Below are 21,063 nucleotides of genomic sequence, written 5' to 3'. Positions count from 1 at the left end.
CCTCTTCCGCTCAAGTTTTCATGTGGATACATATACGGCATAGATCGCTTAGCTCGGCGGGATACATGGTGATCGTTCAAGGATCTCAATTAGAAAACCATGATCGTAAAGCTTCGTAAGGTAAACATCTCATCCATGAATTAAACATTTTTTTTGCATGAATCCTGCAGTGGGTTTCAGTTTTATTTAGTTTTTACAATTTTAATTTTTGTTTCTGTTGTGTTTTTATGCCCCGAAACCTAACACGTTTGTCCCTCTCTTTTTCAATATTTTGTATTCTGCACGAAATACCTATGTAGGGGCAACCCGAAAAAGATAAGTCATTCATCCTCACAACATTGGTATCTACAAGTCTCTAAGACACAAAAACCTTCATTCAAAAATGGGGTGAATGGCGAAGATGAAACTGAAAGTTAAAAATTAAAAATTGCTAATGTTAAAGACGAAAACGCAATTGTTTAAAATTGTCAAGGCAAAAGTCGAAGTTGCAATATTCTAATTGTTTTCCTAAATTTTGCTAAACTGTCAAGCCAAAAGCCGAATATGCAATTTCTAAAAATTGTTAAAGCAAAAGCCGAAGACGCTATTGCTAAGGCAAAATAAAAGCCAAAGATGCAATATTTTATAAAAAAAATCGAATTTTGCTCAATTTCTAAGGTAAAATGAAAACTGAAGATGCAATACAAAGGAGATAATACGCTAAGGAAAAGAATTATAAACTGTCCGAAGGCCTATGAAAAATCAACCCGAAGACAAGCCAATTATAAAACCAAAGTGGTGTAAAAATTATGTTAAGGTGAAATAAACCAAAATAGGACCTAGCAATATGCTTATTTAAGTTATGCTCGAAAGTGGACAAATATAAAGCCCGAAGGCAGGGCCGACCCTATTTATTTGGGTGCCCTAGGCGGGATTCAAAAATGGCGCCCCATATTCATAACCAAAAAATCACAATAAGATATATTCATTATATAAAAGAAAACTTACTTGAATCTAAACTAGCAAGTGAATATAATGAATTTCTTGTACGCTAAATATCCAAGTTTTCAACCTCCTGCAATAATCTCCTGCAAGCCACTGATGTAGTATCATGAATATAGAACAGTCATCATTACTAGTACACAACAATGTCAAAATAAAGTTATAAAAATGAGTTTACCTTTATTGATTTTGAAACTTTTTTCTAGGCTTTTGAGATGTGAATCTCTCTATGATTTTGCTATAATCTAGAGAACTTGTCAGCTCACTTTCAATAGACAATAAAGCCAATCCATTAAGTCTATCTTGAGACATCGAAGAGCGGAGATAAGATTTGATCAGTTTCAATCTAGAAAATGTCATTTCCGCCTCTACCACTGTAACATGAATGGTCACAACGATTCTATAAGCTATCCAAGCATTTGGATAATTTATTTGTCTTGAACTAAAACTTAAATAATTAAGCACATCTATTGCCTTTGTTATCTCATCGGGTATTACCATTCGAAGCACTAGTAACTCGTTAAACAACTCTGCGCCAACAATATCATATCGCATATCATGTCTAAGAAATCCCTCAAGCTTCATGCAACAAGATTTTAACCCCTCATCATCACTAGATAAATGCTTCTTCAGGTTAAATAAAAACCCAAATTTTTCCTTATAATCTTGAAACTGTTTAAACCGTTCTTTGAGTTGAAAAACACCTTGATCAACAATATACAAGAAATAATACCTTCTGAATTTTTGTTCAGCACTCAAGTTCTGATCATCATCAGCTGCAATAACCCCAAGATCATCAAAATGAACAAGCCTACGAATTTCAGTGAGTCGATGACTTCCAGTGTTTTGATAATTGATATTCAGAATGAACAGAGAACAATCCGTGTTCTGTATTTTATTCGGTAGCTAAGCAGAGGGAAGGAGAGGGTTTTGTACTTTTGTTATATGACTTCATCTGGCCATCTGGGGTAATGGGTATAGACGCGCATAGTCCAAAAACTCAATTTCTCCAAACCTTTCACATTTTTACTTTGTTTTGTTTATTAAATAAATTTATTAATTATATTTTTAAAGTAAATTGAAGTAAATTATATTTTAATTTTAAAATAAAGTTATCACAAAGATAATAATATATTTTAAAATTTTAATATGTCCCCCAATCACATATATGTTAATATATTCTAATTAAAATTTATATTTTAAAATATAAAAAAAATAAAAAATATAAAAAATAAATACACCTATATACATATGTTATTGAAATATTTTGGTGCCCCTGTGCGCGGTGGTGCCCTAGGCGGCCTCCTTGATCGCCTTACCCAAAGGTCGGCCCTGCCCGAAGGCAGATTATTAGCCACGCCGGAAGGCAGACAAGAGTTAGAGTCCGAAGGCATTTTTTTAGTTACAAATTGTTCATATTAATTTTAGGTGTGAACCCGATGAAATCTTAGACAGTTCATTCGGCTCCTATATCTTTTTGCTTGACTTTGTTGCCGCCCAAAGAATTCAGCCCTTAGGGAAATCCCGAAGACGGGATAAAGAAATGTACTTCATCCAAATATATTTCGATTGAAGTCCGGGGACATGTTGGAGCCCCGTCTAGATAAACAGTTTAGTACATGGGCCGATAACAAAAAATCTCATTGATGTTAACCCAAAGTATGTCTAAATTGGAAGTCCAGTCCGAAAAAGAAGCCCAAGAAGCCACAGATTCAGTACAAGGCACATCTGAATCGGAAGTAACGAACAAATATGCCACGTTTTCCCTGATCTTACTGGGTTCACTCAAATGACCACCAATAGTGGACAATATCTAGTATAAAAATTGGCCCAAATTTGCTAGTTTGATACACAATCATATATACAATTACATATTCAACAACCGCTTGTACGTTCATATCTTACCTACGAAGACCAATTACCGATTCTCACCCCGGAGACGAATCGGGGGGGTCAAACCCTTGCATTCTTCTCCTTGCAGGTCCGACCGAAGACCGTCCGAGCAGAAAATTATTTCCAACACGAGTCGAAAAGAGCTTTTATTGAGCCTAGTTCGAACGGATTCACGAATAGTTCTGTTTGTCTAACGGGGTGTTTCGATTTAGATTTTAGAGAATTGATAGTAATACATGAATTTTGGATTTTTTTTGTTTATTTTAGTTATTCTTTAATTTTGATGTAGTTAATAAAAAAATCTTGCAGAATTTTGATGATTTTATGGATTTTTTTCGAAATCTTTTAGAATTTAATGTATTTAATAGAGATTTCAAAATATTAAATATGTACCATCAAATTCATTAAATCCACCAATTATCAAATAAAATAAAATCCATGAAATTTTGAATACCATCATATTTTAATAACTTTTTTTAAATTCAAATTGAATACCACAATACTGTATAGACTTTTTGAAAACAAGATTGAATAAACTCCGATTTTATTCAATTTTTTACCATCAAAATTTGTGGTTCTAAAAATCTCCGATTTAATCAATAATCTTATGTCAGGCACGTCACCGCTCCGATTTTTGAAATTCGATTAATCATTATATATTTTTCTTGATAGTCATATTAAAAATAAATTAGTATATAATATAGAATTTCAATTAAATTTAAACAAGTATAAATTAATAATATGATATATTAACTTCTAAATTACTACTAAAATAAGGATATTAAAATTAAATATAATTTAAAATATAAAATGCATCCGATTTTTCCTCCAATTAATCCCCGATTCTCTGATTAATCCTAAATCGATATCTGAACCGATCTCTTCCAATTTCGAATTTTATAACATAATCCAAATTGAATATCTTCAAATTTAAAAAAAATAATAAAATCTAAATTATAAAACACACTTATGAGAACAACTACTTTCAAATCTAACTTCAATCTAACAACTCTAAATTTTATAACATTTTTATACTATATAGGTTATTTGAGGAATATATAATTTATAGTGATATCAAATTTGATGTAATTTGTGACATGAAAACGGTGTAAAAGTGCGTATATGGGGTTGGGAAAGGAGATTATCTACGTGTTAAATATCAAAGTGGTCACTCAACTGAAAATCATATATCAGTTTAATTATCAAACTTAACGGGGTATCATTTGGATCACTAAAGTAATAATAAATATCAAACAGATACCTCAAAATATGTGCTCGAGAATTAAAATTTATTTTATGGAGTTCTAAACATTTTTTTAAAATCTTATTACAACCAAATGAAAAGTTATGAATTCATAGTATTTTAGATTATTTTTTGAGATTTTTAAAATTTATCTACTAATTATTTTTATTTAAATAAAGCAAATGACTACAAAATTAAAAATAAATAGTAGATAAATTTTAAAAAATCTTATTATATTATAGAAAATACCAGAATTCATACATTTTCATTTGGTTGTAATAAGATTCAAGAAAAATATATAGAACTCCATAAAATAAATTTTAATTCTCGAACACATATTTTGAGGTATATGTATGATATTTATTATAATTTTAGTGATTCAAATGATACCCCGTTAACTTTGATGATTAAACTGATATATGACGTTCAATGACCCCTTTGATATTTAAGCCGATTATCTACGTATCAATTCAAATCCCCCAAACCCGGTTCGTTTGACGGGGATATAAATTGAAAACCCGGTCCACTTACTTACAAAAATAATATTAAGCAACTAAAACCCCAATTGGCTTAAACCCTACAAAAATTAAAATTCTTTTCTCCGTTCAAATTGCAAAAAGCCATGGCTATTGAGTGTCTAGTACTGGGTACGTACGTATATGTATAATCATACATGTATATATATGTTTATGTTTGTTTTATGTATTAACTGTTGTATAATGTTGTGTTTTGTTACAGGGGCAGGCCAAGAAGTGGGGAAGAGTTGTGCGGTGGTGAATATTAACGGCAAGAAAATCATGTTCGATTGCGGAATGCATATGGGTCATCATGATCACCAACGATACCCCGATTTCTCTCGTATCTCGAAAACTCGCGATTTTGATCATTCCCTTGCCTGCATTATTATTACACACTTGTATGTCTCGATTTCTTGATTTATTTGTGTATTTTACTTTATTGTATTCGTTATTTTTGTTTTTCGGATAGTTTGTTAGATTAAGTAAATGAATGTGTAGTAGAAGAATAGGTAGGGTTGTAATGAAGTTGATAAGGAAGATAAGTTTGGACAGAGGATAATAAGGTTGGGCGTTTTGATTGTTGGTGGTAATGAGAATCGGGAATGGGAATGATATGGTATTTAAAGGTAGGTGGAGGGAATGATTTACCCACTAAGAGTAAGAGGAATGAGGTTACCGTTCCGTACAACAAAATTGGTAATGCAAGCACTAAGGTCTGATTGAGGTTCGATTCCTATTAACTGGATTTATTAACCATTTATTACGCCCTCTTAGTGGATGTATGTATAATAATGTTAGGTAATGTTAGCGTCTGATATTAGAGTGAAATAGAGGACTTTCTAGTAGTGGTATTGATCAATATAAGGCTTTACAAAAATCTTAGGATTTTTTTTAAAGTTAAATTATGATTTTTTATGTTGACATCTATCTCAGTAAGTAGATAGATCACTTGGTCTGAGAATTAAGGTGAGGAGAAGTTTCGAAAAAAACTTAAAAGTGATTTGTGCATCATCCAAATAAATTACAGAAAGAAAATAAAAAGGTACTAGCAGTTATGAATGGTTTCGTTGATTTTATAACTGCAAAAAGTGTTCTTTGCATCGTCTTTAATAATTACACAAACTTCAGCTTCTACACTGCTCATCTTGAATCTTGCTGCCACACACAAGTTCAAAACTGATTATAGATAACTTATTCCGCTACGGTGTTGTGCTAAGCATTATTTGCACTCTTCAATTGCTTTTGCTCAGTTTTTTTAAATTTCATAATCTGCAATAAGTCAGATTTCTAATTTCCCTTCATTTGCTTTTTGTGACTTTAGGATCGAAACATCGTTGTACGAAGTACTTATAAAATCGTCCCTATAAAGTAACTACATGCTGTAGTGTTATGAATCTTGACCATTGGTAGCTTAAACACCATACACATAGCTGACTTACAAGACTGTAATTTTATTTAAGGGTACAAATAATTTGGATTGGAGTGTAAAGAGGATTTTGCATATTTATGAGAGTATAGAATAGATCAAATTTCCTTCTTTATTTTTCATGTTAATGTTTAAGTTTCAAATGAGCTAAGTTGATATATTGATGCAGTCACCTTGACCATATTGGAGCTCTGCCATACTTCACTGAAGTCTGCGGATACAAGGGCCCAATTTATATGACGGTAAGACGCGATAATTAGTTTGTGAACTTATGAAGTGAATTTCTGTTACTACCAGTAGTAGAGCACATTGGTAAATTTTGTTAAGATCCAAAATGGGAAGGGAACACTATTAATTGATTTTAAAGCCTTACCGAGTACCATCTAGTCATCGATATGCTTTTTTAATTAATATTTTTCAGTTATCTCTTTCTATTTCCATAATAACTGTAATTTCATTCTCTGCCATTTGAACATTTGTTTCTGAAGTATCCAACAAAAGCTCTCGCTCCCTTGATGTTGGAGGATTACCGGAAAGTTATGGTGGACAGAAGGGGAGAAGAAGAACAATTCACGTCGGAAAATATTGCGGAATGTATGAAGAAAGGTAGTCAACCTTGTTCTCATATCTATTTAAAATGAAGTATTATGAAGAAATTATAACAATTTCCCAACGTATGAAGTACTATTAGAAAATGTAAAGAGATGTATATAAAAAATGTAGAATTGAGGAAGCCTATGCTGTTTTCACAGTACATTGTTGATGTTTTATTGTTGTGTTGACCTAGGAACCTTGCTCTTGTATATCATCCTCATTCTCTTTTACAAAATTGATTTATGATGTTTTGAATGATGTGGCAGTTACTGCTGTGGATTTGAAGCAGACCGTGCAGGTTGATAAAGACCTTCAGATACGTGCATACTATGCAGGACATGTAGGCATCATGATCCTAATTTCTCTTGCTGTCTTCAGTTTTTGAGTTTACGTTTAACTTATTAATCACATCTATAAGTTATTTCGACATGCCGTTTACATGATAACTGATGCATAAAGTTTTTTTTGACAATTCTTAAGTATCAATACATTATTTTTATTTCTTCTGGACTTTTATGCTCTGTTACATATGCCTAATGAACGAGCCTTGTGGGGTGTATCCATGGGCCATGAGATTAGTCAAAAGTGAACATGATAGAACAACCATGAGTGTATGTTTCTACAAAAAAATAAAAATACTCTCCCTTGCACATTAATCAATACATTACAGGCATACCAAGATTTGTTTTTAATAATCGCAATCTGGGGTAGACATGTTAGATTCTTAGTTTGTCATTGTAGTTATTATCCGGTTCTTATGGAATTGAGAAGTATTCCCTATTTGATTTCAATACCTGATCATTTAACATGGAAAAAATGTTTGTAGGTGCTTGGAGCTGCAATGTTTTATGTTAAAGTGGGAGATGCTTCAATGGTTTACACAGGTGACTATAATATGACACCTGATAGACATCTTGGAGCTGCACAAATTGATCGGCTGCATTTGGACCTTCTTATATCAGAGTAATGTTTCTCAATTTCTCGATGCATGTGGAATGAATGCATATAATTTACCCGTGTTTTCTATTTGCTTATGAGATTATCTTTTTTTATGCGCTCAGGAAGCAAACCCTTTTTTCCTTAGCTATTGGCCACAAAATAACAAACAAGACACACTCACTTGATCACACACTCTTGAGAATCACCGTATTTTTCCCTTAATGTTGTGACTTTTTGCTGATACAGTAATGGCTCCGTATATAAGGTGTTACAATATGGTTTGCAATATGAATGTCACAATGTTGAAGATGGATATACTTTAGTGAGAACTCTTCTAAATATGATGGTATGTAATTGAGTCACTGAGATATTGTATTATTAGTCTGCTATCAGTTCGCCATTTTACCAAAAGTTGGTTTGTATCACTTTCTTTTAGGAAGTACTATGGTCTATGATCATGCCGAATCCAAACTTATTACAGTTGCAGATCAGTCATGAAACTGAGATTCATTAATTGCACTCGGATAGAATTGATTAGTCCTAATAGTGTAATATTTTTAAATATGAACTGTTGCCTATGTATGCATTACATGAATTTCTTAATGGGGCTATATATATGGATTTGTATACATGTAACGGTAAACTAAATTTTTAGAGAATAATTAAACCATCCGAATCTTGTAGTTTATAATCGCAAACCACGCGATTGCCCCTAGTAACTTGTACTTTTCAGACAAACAGTGTAATATATGTCAAGCTGAAGTATCTGTAGAACACAACGTATCATTTTTCTTCACAGTATTTATGCTTTTGAAAGTAGATTTCTAATAATAACAAAAGGGGAACTTGTGGGTGCTGTGCAAGATGGGTATGATCCTGTTGAAAGAATTTTACCTGCGGTATAACAAGCTTAGATGTAGAGCTATGGAATAAAACAAAGTTAATGCATATCTCTGAATCAAGTGTCATTGCATTAATAAGATTACTTTTTGCAGGTCAACGTATGGTAAAACCACACGAGATTCGAAATATGCTAGGGAAAGAGAATTTCTCAATGCTGTATGATTACGATAAGCTGCTACTTTCTAATATTTTAATCTTAGTATATATCAGTTCACATGGTCTCTTCCTTTTCTTTTGCTATAAGCATGGTCTCTTTCTCTCTTCTTGTTTAATCCTGTTTTTCTACTTTTATCTGTAATCTCCTATATTAAAATTGGGAAATGTTTTCAACTCATATAAAGTTTGAATTTTTATATGATTATAAGATATTGTCTATGAATTAGTCATAAATGAGTACATCAGTACTAACTTTCATATACATGTAGTTTTTTGTCAAGTGGTATTCAAATTGCTATATGTATATATGCAAACTTATCAAGTAGTCTTCGAAATGCAATATAAATTGCATTTATATCAAATGACACCATGAGATTTAATACATTTTTCTTTTGTTGCAATTATATTGTACTGGATATAGCATCAAGTACATTAAATTTCTTCGTGTAACTTTAATTAATATTAAAAACATTTTTGTAGGTTCATAAATGTGTTTCCAGTGGAGGGAAAGTGCTCATCCCTACATTTGCTCTCGGTCGAGCTCAGGTTATCTCCTCACCATTATTGTGATTTGTGATTTGAATATCTCTATAATTGAATTATTTGTGATTCTGTATTATTATTAATTAACATCATCAATCTTCCTTAAACCAATCGGCCCCATTTGGATTAGCTTTTTTAGCCAGCTTTCAACTCTTAGGTTTGAAAAGTTACAAAGTACAGTAGGTGTTTGTTTCACCTTTCGATCCAAAAGTTATAATCTACGCACAGGCTCTCTAAGACACTATGATTTACAGATAAGTTAAAAGCTCAAAGCACTTCTGGAGATGTTTTAGGCTTTTGCTTCTCAAGTATCTACTTTTTCAAAATCAAATAAGTTTCTTTATTAACTTCAAGAAAAAAATCCTTCATTATTCAAATAGGTTTATCACAGAAAATAGGTAATTACTTCTATGGATGTTAATTCTCATCTTTATAATGTCTATATATAAATTTATGCGTCTTAAATTGTGTAGGTCATATACTTAATTAATTTGTCAAATTTTAATTAATAGTTCACATTAAAGACACTGGGAAAAAATTATACCAAAAAGTACTTTTAATTTTGATTAGTGTTAGAATAATAATATAAGATCCTGGGAAGGGCCTTCCTCTAAAACCTTGAGGTTTTAGAACGACCGGTTCCTTAACAATTAGCAATCGTTTGTCAATAATATTGCTTCAGAATAAAAGATTAAAATGTTTAATATATGTAAGAATATTGGTTCAGCATAAAAGATTAAAATGTTGAATGTGTCAGTATAGTCTTAATTTTTATTAAATTTTGACGTTATTGTTCATGGAAACTTTTATATCTACAATTGTTTTTGGTCAAATGTCAGTCATTAGCTTTCTGAGACCGAATGAGTACAACAAAAACCCCTTTCTAGCTTTTGCAGAAGCAGAAATTGCGAAACCAGAATTTGATCAAATAACATGTTTGATACGAAATACAAGTGTTTATGCTACTTTAGTGCCTAGATACAGTAAACATGAATATAAAGAAACTTACCACTATCGCAAACTGTGCGCTGATTGTTCAAACACTATATTTTTTCTGAAATTATCAATGAAAGATGATTATTTTAACTTTTTTCCATATTTTGTTTCCATCTGAGAGCATAAAAAGAAAACACATATTGTATTTCCATATGATGAATGCTAGCAGACACCATCAGTACATCGTTGGGGAATCCTAGCCCTACAATCTGTATAGTTCATATGGTAATGGTCCCACATCTTTTCTGACCTGATTAATTGAAGTTCTTGTATGGTGTCTTCTCAACAGAATGAATTACTCCCACCAAAATCCTAGAAAGAGATTCATCATTTTTTTTGTCCGCTGGAATTGGGCGAAATGAGTAGCCTTCCACTAGTCTCAACCACTTGTGTTATTATTTGGTCTTCTTATTCGTGGCATTGAATATGCAGTTGTTTATGTATTACACAACAATTCTCTGATGGTGCCAGTTCTAATTTAATAGGAACTTTGTATACTATTGGAAGATTACTGGGAGAGGATGAGTTTAAAGGTCCCGATATACTTTTCTGCAGGTATTCCCTTCTTGTTTCCTTTTGGCTGTCTTTCTCTTTATCTACTGATCACATGAACTAGTGATGAACTGATGATATCTTCTTTTTGTTATTGGTAATAATTTTATAGAAAGTCAAAGTTCTGTAGAATACAACATTGGTTAACAATATTGACATTTATCTGCTAAAGAATAGTAACTGTATGGCAAAAAGATTCCCAGAAAGCCAATATACCATGTAATGTAATGCATTCCATCTGATTCGATTAATTATTTAATTTTTGTCATTTTGTCTTCCAGGATTGACTTTACAAGCTAATATGTATTATAAAGTTCTCATCAACTGGACCAGCCAAAAGGTGAAAGATGCATATACCACTCGGAATGCATTTGATTTCAAACATGGTATACCTCGTTTAACTTTCGAATAATAGTAAAAGACTTCAGTACGGTGTTAGACGTCAATATAAGAGACTTTGACACTTTGAGAACCATCTTTTGTTTGTTATTAATCTAGAACAGTATAACAACACGATGTACTTTGCAAAATTATAACCATATGAATTAGTTGGCCAGTAGTGCTTCCTGAGTTACATATGTATATCACAAAACCATATATCTGATGTCTAATAATGGAAAGAAATTCAGTTTGCAGTTTTGAACGCTCCATGATTAATGCTCCTGGACCCTGTGTTCTCTTTGCTACACCTGGAATGATTAGTGGTGGCTTTTCACTTGAGGTTTTTAAGCACTGGGCTCCGTATGAAGAGAACCTTATTGTGTTGCCAGGGTAAATTAGTACTTAAAATCTTGTAGATATCATGCTGATTAGATTTCTACAATAAGCATACATCTTCCTTCGATATACATATGTATGTTTGTGTTAATTTATATAAGTATATGTGGGTGCGCCTGTAAGTTTGTGCATATTGTGTATGAAGCGAACTTCTTGTGTACTTCAACAACTCGTATGAAATAAAATTTATTATATGTGAAGTAATCAGTATTTGTTAAAATAACTAAAGTAAACTACGTTAAGACTTGTCTAGAGGAAGAAAAGAAAGTAGAAAAAAAGGATAATGTGAGCTTTAGAAAAGTTGGGGCATGTGGTGTGTTCTAACAGATGATAAGCTTTATATGTGGAGCAAGAGTCAAAAAGGCAAAATTGCAAGTTATATTATCATTGTGAGCTGCAACGAATTCATGTATACATACCAATCATCTTTTTCTGTGTTCTATATTCTAATAGAATTATAACATAAATCTTGTCCTAGGACTAGAACAACCCATCTGATTATGTTTAGAATTGTCTGATGGTGTTTAGAATCGGGTGCTTTCAAATTCATCTATCTGTGGAAATTTAAATAATTCCGTGTAATCTATGCTATAGCTGTGTTGAACTTATTTTGTATCACTTATAGGACTATATAACTTATAAATTGAATCTATTTATTGCTGAAGCAGACCCTCTAGAGGTAGCCAAATTACCTCAGTAATCTAATTAAGTCTTAGTTCATGAACGAACTTGATGGTCTACCTCTATGACTTGTATTTGACTATTACAAAAGAAATATGTGTGATATATCTGATTTAATTAATCTAGTTAGAACTTTTAGCTGATTGGTTAAGTGATACGTTTTGTGTGAATAGTATATGCTTGTTCCATCCTCGATGAAAAATTCATTTCTCTTTCCTTGTGCATCCTAGAGCGAGCCTTCTATTGTATGCATATTTATGTAATGTATTCTTTACCCTCAGTAAATTGAACTTTGTTGTGTTAGACCCATTACAAATTGTAATTTAACAAATAATGTGTACTTGGCCATCAGTTTGTTCACACTTGCTATCCATTTGTTTTTTTCTCCTAGTTATTGTTTGGCGGGAACTATAGGGAACCAGCTGATGTCAGGTAAACCCAAAAAAGTTAATGTGGATAGAGATACCCAAGTGGATGTGCGATGCAAGGTTCTACTTACTTTTCTTCTTTCAAAACTTTTCTTGCAATATGTATGCTGATATCTTTGTTCTTTTACTCTGGTTCACTATTATTCCCCAATTTATCTAATTTTTTATTTTTTTTGGTGGATCCCTTCTATCAAAGCAAAAAAATAATTCTCAAGTATTATGGGAAAGTTATTGAAAGTATTTACTATGAAAAATTGAACCAAGTGAGAAGTGACCAATTGACATGTTCAAATTAAAGCAATCTTAAGCTTAAGAAGCATAGGGCCCTAAAAAAGTATTTGAAAATTAAATTATTTTCGTACCAAACTACTTCCTGGTGGGTATATAAACCTCAATTTGGACAAATGCAACTGGGTTACAAGACTTTTAGAGTAGGGCACTAGTTCTGTTATCAATCTGCACACAATCACTTATAATCTGCTGCTTACTGCCTTTTGCTCAAGGATGCATTCTTTAGTTTATTGAAGCTTCAGGATATGTTATTATTCGTTTGATTGATTTTATAAAACTTTGTGTATACATGATTTGACAATTTCCATATTTGCTGGATGGGCTATTTCCCTGTCCAAATTTAAATAATGAACCATCTGTTAGACTCAAACTCTCGTATTAATGATGCCCGGCAAAAAGATTTATATTATTTTAGAATAGGCCGTCCAGTTTGTATCCCTTCCAACTGGCTATGATATGTGACTGCACGTGTATTTAGCGTGTTACTTGGCAAAAATGATAATTCATTTTGAAATTGGACTTTTCCAATATATAGTGGAACAGGGATAGAGTTAGTAGTTTACGACATAATATTATGCATCTATTCTGTACAGAAATCATTCTTGATTGTTAACTGTTGATGCTTTGTCCTGTTGGAGCTCTCAAGTTGTATCCTGTGATTATGTCTTGCAATTAAAAAAAATCTGTTGCTGAATGCACATACTGTATTTGGTATGCCGGAGTAAAAAAGAAACTTATTTTTTTCAAATCATTGCCTAAAATAATTTATGGTGCCTTCTCTGTGTATATTATATGCTTATTCTTGTTGTAGCAATACCTAATAACAAGTTCCTATGTTGAGTTTTTATATTTGTTTTCTGTTTTTTCCTTGTGTAGATTCATCAATTATCTTTTAGCGCTCACACGGACGCCAAAGGAATCATGGACCTAGTCAAATTTCTCTCTCCCAAGCACGTAATACTTATGCATGGTGAAAAGCCCAATATGATCGCTCTCCAAGAAAGAATTCAATCGGAATTGGGTATTCCTAGTTATTGTCCTGCAAACAATGAAACTGTGTCCGTTCCTTCAACTCATTATGTGAAAGCTGATATCTCAGATACATTAAGACGGAAAGCAAAGTATCCAAACTTCAAATTCTCGAAAACAAATGCAGAAGGAAACTCCAATACAGGGTTAATGGCAATGCCAATTGATCCACTGCGGGTGTTTGATGATAGAGTAACTGAGGGGATTTTGTGTTTGGACAAAAGCAAGAAAGCAAAGGCTGTCCACCAGGACGAGTTTCTGGACATGTTGGGAGCTAAAAAACACGAACTCCAGTTTGCTTATTGTTGCCAGGTACGCGTCGGCAACTTAGGAAATGCCAGAAACATTCAAATTTCAAGAGATACGCTTCCTATCATTGATAAATGTGTGTGGCTTCACTTATTAATTGGGAAACTCGCAATTGAATTAGCCGAAGTAAACATCCAAGACTGTGGGGAACATATTCAAGTAGAATCTGTCAGCATTTTTGTCTGTCTTAATGATGATTGTCCCTATAGAATGAGCGAAACTAGTATAAATAAGTCTGAAGCCGTATATATTTGTTGCACTTGGTTAGCAGCGGATGAACAGCTTGCCAGGAAAGTCATCTCCACACTGAGGACTTTGGAACTGAGCACTACTGAAGTTTGATATTGACAGTACTTGTGCAAAATTTAATTTTAAAGAAAATGATGTCACACAAATGTTGTAAATTGTATTGTTATCAAGCTTGATTTCACTGTACTTGTATGTTGAGCTACGTTCTGTTGAGCTATGTTGAGCTATGCAATATATTTATATATGTGGAGCTCCAGAGAGATAAATTTTCCGTTGTCCGAGCACCCTGCAGTGCCATGCTTATTTTCAAACATAGGCTCTCATAATCCAATGTAACCAATGATGTCATTTCTTATCATATTATGAATACAATGTTAACCATATCCCTAGTAAACTCAAGGACCACTGATGGCTCGTGATTTTTTTGCATCTTAGATTTTCTGCTGTAAAGAGGAAAGTGAGAAGACAAAATCCAGGGGAGCAATTGACCCGGACAAAACTAAAATCTTGCTTGCTGAATCAAATTTACTGCAGGTACCTAAATTCCTGCAAACTATTTATTACACTTGCAAAACCGCAAATTTCTTTACAGAATATGTACTGAAGGATCAATGCAACATTGATCTCTTACTTGAATGCATACAATATCTTAGACTAGTAGTATACATCGAGGGGGGGGGGGAGCTGAAGGTCCGTACAAAAGCTAGCCTATCTTTTGTGGCATCTCTCTTCTGTTCTAATTGGTTATGACTTCTGTAGATCAATGTTAAAGCAATTATGAAACGAGGAACACAGAAGCCAGTCACAACTCACAAGGCATAGGCTATGTTTGTGGTGAATATCCACCATCTTTGGTGTCCTAATGTGTTTAGTATTATCATAAAGCATAGATCTTATTGTGGTCAGACTCTTCCTCTTCATCTGAGATATTTGCTGAATATGCAGACCAAGAGAAAGACTTGCTTCCACTTGCCCTTCTAATGCTTCTCTGAGAATCATATCCAAAACTTCCGAAGTGTTGCCTGAAAACAAAGTAGCACAAGCTGACAAGAGTAACTAGAAGAATAGGAACTCCCAATGCAGTAATTGTGATGGCCATCCATGAACTTCCTTTTCCGACAACTACAAAAGCTATAGACAGAAAAGCACCGCAAGTGGTCATGCAGGCAGCCCACATTAGCTTGTTTACAACTGAAACTATCTGTGTTTGTGCTCTGGTGTCCCAGGGAATCAACGTGATTTGAACCACAACAACGGATAAAGAGATGAAGAGGGAAGTGGCATTCAGGAGGCAGAATGCTTGGAATGCAGTACTTTTAGCAATATTTGCTTTTCCAGTTTCGGGGTCAACCATTACATACTGTCCAGGCAAGTTGAATATTGCCAAGAAAGCTATGGAAGCAAATAGAACAGCAACAACTGTTACAGAATTTATTGTATTCTGAACAGCTTCCTGGTGAATTTTCTTGAGTTCTTTAGCAATACCAGAAACCCTTCTTTGTGTTTTCTCATTTTGTACAAGCTGGGAGTGCACATCATGCTTTATATCACTTACAGTCCGTTTGAGCTCCATCGCTTCATCTAGTTGCCCAACGTGCCTGGCGTACTTGGCCCCAGCTTCTGTTAAAGCCTCCTTTATTTCAAAAGCAGGGCCTCCATATTGGAGTTTTTCTGCCAAATCCATTGCTGTTTCTTGATGATTATTGATGGCATTGACATTGAGGGATGAAAACCTTAATAAAAGGCTTACTATCTGAAAACATGCAATGTTAGAAGGGGGAAAATACTATAAAGAACAAGAAAACTTGATAATGATATGAAAATTATAAAGTTGACACATCGACAAGATTTAGAGTAATAATTAATTCAAAAAAAATGGTTGATTACAAAAAAGAGTTTGCAGATCAGAGTAGAGACAAGTGTTTTGTTGTAAAGAACATGGAAAAAAGAGGTAGAGAACATAATTTTCAGCTAGAAGATATGAATGTCAACTACAAATAATCAGAGTCAAGCAGCTGTGATATCTATAAGACCAAATTAGCAGAGTGGTGATGTACACCGGACTGACTAATTCCAACCTCTATGGATTATCAATGTAAATATGTACCTGTGGGCGACATTTTCTTGTGGCGATATGAACAGCTGTATTACCCTTCTTGTCACGTTCATTAAGTATGGAATGATCAGCAAGCAATAATTCTTCGATCACTGATGTATCAGTTCCTTTTACAGCCATATGAAGTGCTGTTTGACCTTTCTTATCTTTAATGGGAACGATTTCTGGATCTCTGTCTAGAAGTGCTTTAACAACAGCAATGCGGCCATATCTTACAGCATTGTGCAATGCAGTCTTCCCATTTTTCCGCAGTATCCTGATTGAGCTTGGATCTGCATCTAATATAGCATTTACTACTTTTATATGGTTCTTTTCTGCAGCTGAATACAGGGGACTAGTGTTTGTGGAATCACATGAATGACAAAGCTCTGGCCACATGCCCAAAAGTTCCTTCACAATTCCTAAACATAACCAACAAATTAAGAACTCCTTGAGCAGCACAGAATAGATTGGTAATAAAATCTTCTCACAAAAATGCCATAATGAATCATAACTTTAATATCTTATGAGAGTAGCACAAGTCATTCGTATCAGTGGTTTGCAGAATACAGACAGCATTACAAAAAAATTAAAACCTCGCGAGCCAGTTTTGTACTCTATCAACTTGAAGGAATTGGTACTAAACTTCACATGGAAATGCAAATTTTAAATCTAATATTTACAATTCGGATGCAAGTAGCACAAGTCCTTATGTCACTGGATACAACATCACAAAACTTTCTCTGCTCTAAAGCCTTATGAAGCTACTTTAGTACTTTATCGCGAGAAAAAAGAAGCTGCTTTTTTAGCACTCTATTGACTCAAAGCAGTCAAACAAAGTTACAAAGCAAGCTCCCATACTAATTCATTATGTATGCAAGTTTAGAAGCTAAATTCGAACTTCTCATCGTAGAGCACTAACCCCCATTCGATCTACCTGAATAGAACTCCACTAATCAGTAAAAATGGAACTAACTCAATCAATTTACAAATCTAAACCACCAAAACTGTCCCAAAACTTAACCTATATAGGCTTGCAAACAATAGCTGGTTTAATAATAAACATATACTATAAACTTAGAACAGAAACAAAAAAAAATTACAATTAGCAAGTAATTCATCCCAGAAACCAAAATCTTATATAGTTAGAACGGGAAGTCGAGGGTTCAAACCTAATCAGTGACCAGGTGGATGCACGAATGCGTTTAATTATATAAAAAAAGTGGAATATAACTACATAGATAGGAGGAGGAGAAATACCCAAGTGGCCATTTTTAGCAGCAACATGAAAAGCATCCAAGCCAGTTTTGGCAGACTTAATCTTAACAAGATCAACATCACAATACTTGAGCAAGTAACTAAACACCTCTTCTTGATTACTCTCAGCAGCTACATACAAACAACTCTCTCCCTTATCATTTCTCAACTCCATTACAGAAGAGCTAGAAGCAGATGGATAATCTGAGTCTGGCCCATCATTCTCTAATGAATCTTTAACAGATTTGAGGTGGCCAGATTTAACAGCATCAAAGAAAGATTGGTGAGTTATGAATCTCACTGACATTTTTTCTTGCTAACAAGTCAAGTCAAGTCTTCTTCTCTTCTTACTTTTTCATACACAACCCCAAGTCAAGGTGATGAATATAGCAATATCTATGGTATCTTTGTATTTGTTTCTGTAGTTTTAGCTTTAAAGCGTGTTTTGGAGGATGAAATAATTGTGGGGTGCCTGCTAATGTTTCATCAGTTGACGCGGGAGAGTTGTTGTCTGTTTCTTACAAGGATGTGATGTACTGATGTGTGACCATTTACTATGATTTAGCTCTTACTATAATAATTGTCTAAGATTACATAATTCAAGAAGAAGCCAAAGTTTTGTGAGGTATCATGTTTGTGTGCAAGGACATCAGTTTTTTAGATTAATCAGGCTTACGTATCTTACAAATCTCGATGACTGGGAGAATCGAACTCATAACATGGAACAACAAGAGATAAATTCTTAATCACTCGAGATATTTAATCGGGTTCAGATCATTTGAACTTTAACTAGTAAAATACTAGAATTTCATTTAACATTAAGTTGAGCCAACCTCTTTTTTTTTACAACACCCACACCTCAAGAGTCCAACTCTTGAGTTAAACAGAAACGAAATATTAAATCTATGAGCTTTTGTTTGCAGAGTTATAGGTTTTTGATTCGATTTATTTGAGGCGAACTCAGAATTAGATTTGTTTAATCTTGGAGGAATAGTTTTGTTTTGTTGCCTAAATTGAGTACTAACAGAGCTAACTGCTAGAACGGCCAAAATTCAACATTAAATACGATTAATGTCGGTCAATTATGCAACGCCCCACATGCTACACATTTAAAATTATGCTTCAATTTGGTCCTTTGCACAAGGGCACAGGAGGATCCCCACATAAAACCTCCTGAATTATTATTTCAGAATTTTATTTATTTATCGAGATTTAGATTATTGATCACTCTTCGACGAACATAAATTTGGTAGATGATTTGTAAAATGTTAGCCACACATGAACTAATGGATAATATATTACTGTGAGAATAAATATGATTTATCTTTCTTTAGTTATATAAAAAACTACTCTGCACGGATGAACCGCTCCCCAAATCTTCCTAAATTTATACATGCATTATTTACTAAAAAATCAGAATTTTTTTTAGAGGAACAAAGCATGCAAGATCTCAATCTTTATATTTAATATTACATTACATTTTGTTCTTCATGTATTAATTATTCAGAACACATAACAGAAATGAATTTATCAGACAAAATGAGCTTGAAACGTTGGTTCACCCGCAAGAAGAAGACTACAAATTCGCTTCCCACCCCGATGGTATCACGAACAACCTCGTTAAATTCTCGTGCACAAATCGAAGAGGAACTCGAACACGTGTTCAAGAAATTCGACGTAAATGGTGATGGCAAGATCTCAGCTTCCGAGCTAGGCTCAATAATGGGAAGTTTAGGCCATGTTGCCACGGAAGAAGAGCTGGCAGGTATGATCAAAGAGGTTGATTCGGATGGAGACGGGTTTATTGATTTACGAGAATTTATCGAGCTGAACACGAAAGATATTGATTCCGAGGAAGTGTTGGAGAATTTGAGAGAGGCGTTTTCGGTTTTTGATATTGATAAGAATGGTTTGATCACGGCTGAGGAGCTGCAAAATGTGTTGGAGAGTTTAGGAGAAAAAACTACAATGTCAGAGTGTCAGAAGATGATTAGCGGTGTCGATGTTAATGGCGATGGGATGATTAATTTCGACGAGTTTAAGGTTATGATGACGCAGGGATCGCGTTTCTTCGATGCACCTAAGGCTTGAGATCCAAGATTGATGGGAGTTTAATCTAGTGTTTAATTTTAAGTAGTTTTTGATTTTATGATTTGTATGATCTGAATGACTATTTTGCAGTGCAGGTTGATGCAAACTGTATAGATGTTTCATTTGTTATTGCTTGTTTGTTGATGACTTTCCCCTGTTTTGTTCTGTTTCAATATTTAAGTTTCAAAACAAAACCGAAATGTTTTACATGTTTGGTGTGAAACCTACAACGAGCCTGAGATATATTATATGCGAAACATGTGACTCATCGTATACAGGATCCCGGTTCTGCCGCCAGATTACCATAAAATTTCTGGCCGACTAGCTGTATTATGTACAGATTTTCATTGTACTCACATGTATGTGTCTAAATGTTGTATGACAGAGCATGTTCTTGGTCATAAAATCATGTGGAACATGAAAATTGAAAAGAACTAATTTGTCAGTTTTTGTTTTAGATTTCATCGCTGCACTTTAAAATATCTCAAGTGTGAAACTGCTGTTTAAAGTTTTCAAAGTAACATTCCTGTCATAATCTAGAATGAATGAACAATAAGTTATCAGATTATGTATATGTATAGATTTTCCTAGTACACACATGTATCTGTCTACATGTTGTTTGACATAGCATGTTCTTGATCAGATGAAATACTATGAACCGAAATAATTTAATTTATCAGTTTCGTCATTGCATCTGATTACTGCACTTGTAAAAATCTAAAGGGTGAAACTGTTGTTTAAATTTGCTTAAGTAACATGCATGTCATAATCTGGAATAAATCAGTGGCCAATTAGATGATTTCAAATTCGTATTTGTATTCCTTTAATTGGTCCACAGAGTTTCTGGAAAACACATTATCAAGTCTTTACTGCTGAGAATTGATATTTATCCATTATAGTCTTTCAATTTCGAATACTCCATATTGTAATGACAACCAAGTCTTTCTCTTGACTTGTCATTTGTCATTGTTGTATCTAATAGTAATATCCCCCAAGATTGCTACACAATTGCTTGGCAAATCATGCACATACTTGAGAGATTACTTGTTTAACACCTTGGCAGAACTAGAACTAGAAAAGAAGGGACTGGCACATTAATATTTTTACTTAAT

The 21,063-nt window shown here is 33.6% G+C and overlaps 3 protein-coding genes across 3 annotated transcripts; 2 read left to right on the top strand and 1 right to left on the bottom strand.

Moving 5' to 3' along the window:
- The first annotated feature begins 4,628 nt into the window (after positions 1 to 4,628).
- LOC141676996 (cleavage and polyadenylation specificity factor subunit 3-II) lies at positions 4,629 to 14,792 on the top strand. Its single transcript, XM_074482726.1, has 13 exons — positions 4,629 to 4,764; positions 4,856 to 5,033; positions 6,231 to 6,303; positions 6,550 to 6,667; positions 6,922 to 6,995; positions 7,482 to 7,618; positions 8,590 to 8,653; positions 9,134 to 9,199; positions 10,678 to 10,747; positions 11,026 to 11,130; positions 11,374 to 11,515; positions 12,594 to 12,690; positions 13,798 to 14,792. The coding sequence occupies exons 1-13, from the start codon at positions 4,740 to 4,742 to the stop codon at positions 14,599 to 14,601; spliced, it is 1,953 nt and encodes a 650-aa protein (XP_074338827.1). The 5' UTR covers positions 4,629 to 4,739; the 3' UTR covers positions 14,602 to 14,792.
- Positions 14,793 to 15,023: 231 nt separating this feature from the next.
- Positions 15,024 to 18,358, bottom strand: LOC141676997 (ankyrin repeat-containing protein At2g01680-like). Its single transcript, XM_074482728.1, has 3 exons — positions 17,864 to 18,358; positions 16,616 to 17,025; positions 15,024 to 16,261 (listed from the first exon to the last, which is right to left on the bottom strand). Exons 1-3 carry the CDS (start codon positions 18,165 to 18,167, stop codon positions 15,386 to 15,388), a joined length of 1,590 nt encoding a protein of 529 aa, XP_074338829.1. The 5' UTR covers positions 18,168 to 18,358; the 3' UTR covers positions 15,024 to 15,385.
- An 879-nt stretch (positions 18,359 to 19,237) lies between these two features.
- On the top strand, positions 19,238 to 20,082 carry LOC141678491 (putative calcium-binding protein CML25). The gene has a single exon (XM_074484829.1). It carries the CDS (start codon positions 19,382 to 19,384, stop codon positions 19,949 to 19,951), a length of 570 nt encoding a protein of 189 aa, XP_074340930.1. The 5' UTR covers positions 19,238 to 19,381; the 3' UTR covers positions 19,952 to 20,082.
- Positions 20,083 to 21,063: the final 981 nt, after the last annotated feature.

The sequence above is a fragment of the Apium graveolens genome, chromosome 8 (genome assembly GCF_009905375.1).
Source record: "Apium graveolens cultivar Ventura chromosome 8, ASM990537v1, whole genome shotgun sequence".
Lineage (NCBI taxonomy): Eukaryota > Viridiplantae > Streptophyta > Magnoliopsida > Apiales > Apiaceae > Apium > Apium graveolens.
This window is presented reverse-complemented; position numbering and strand designations above follow the sequence as displayed.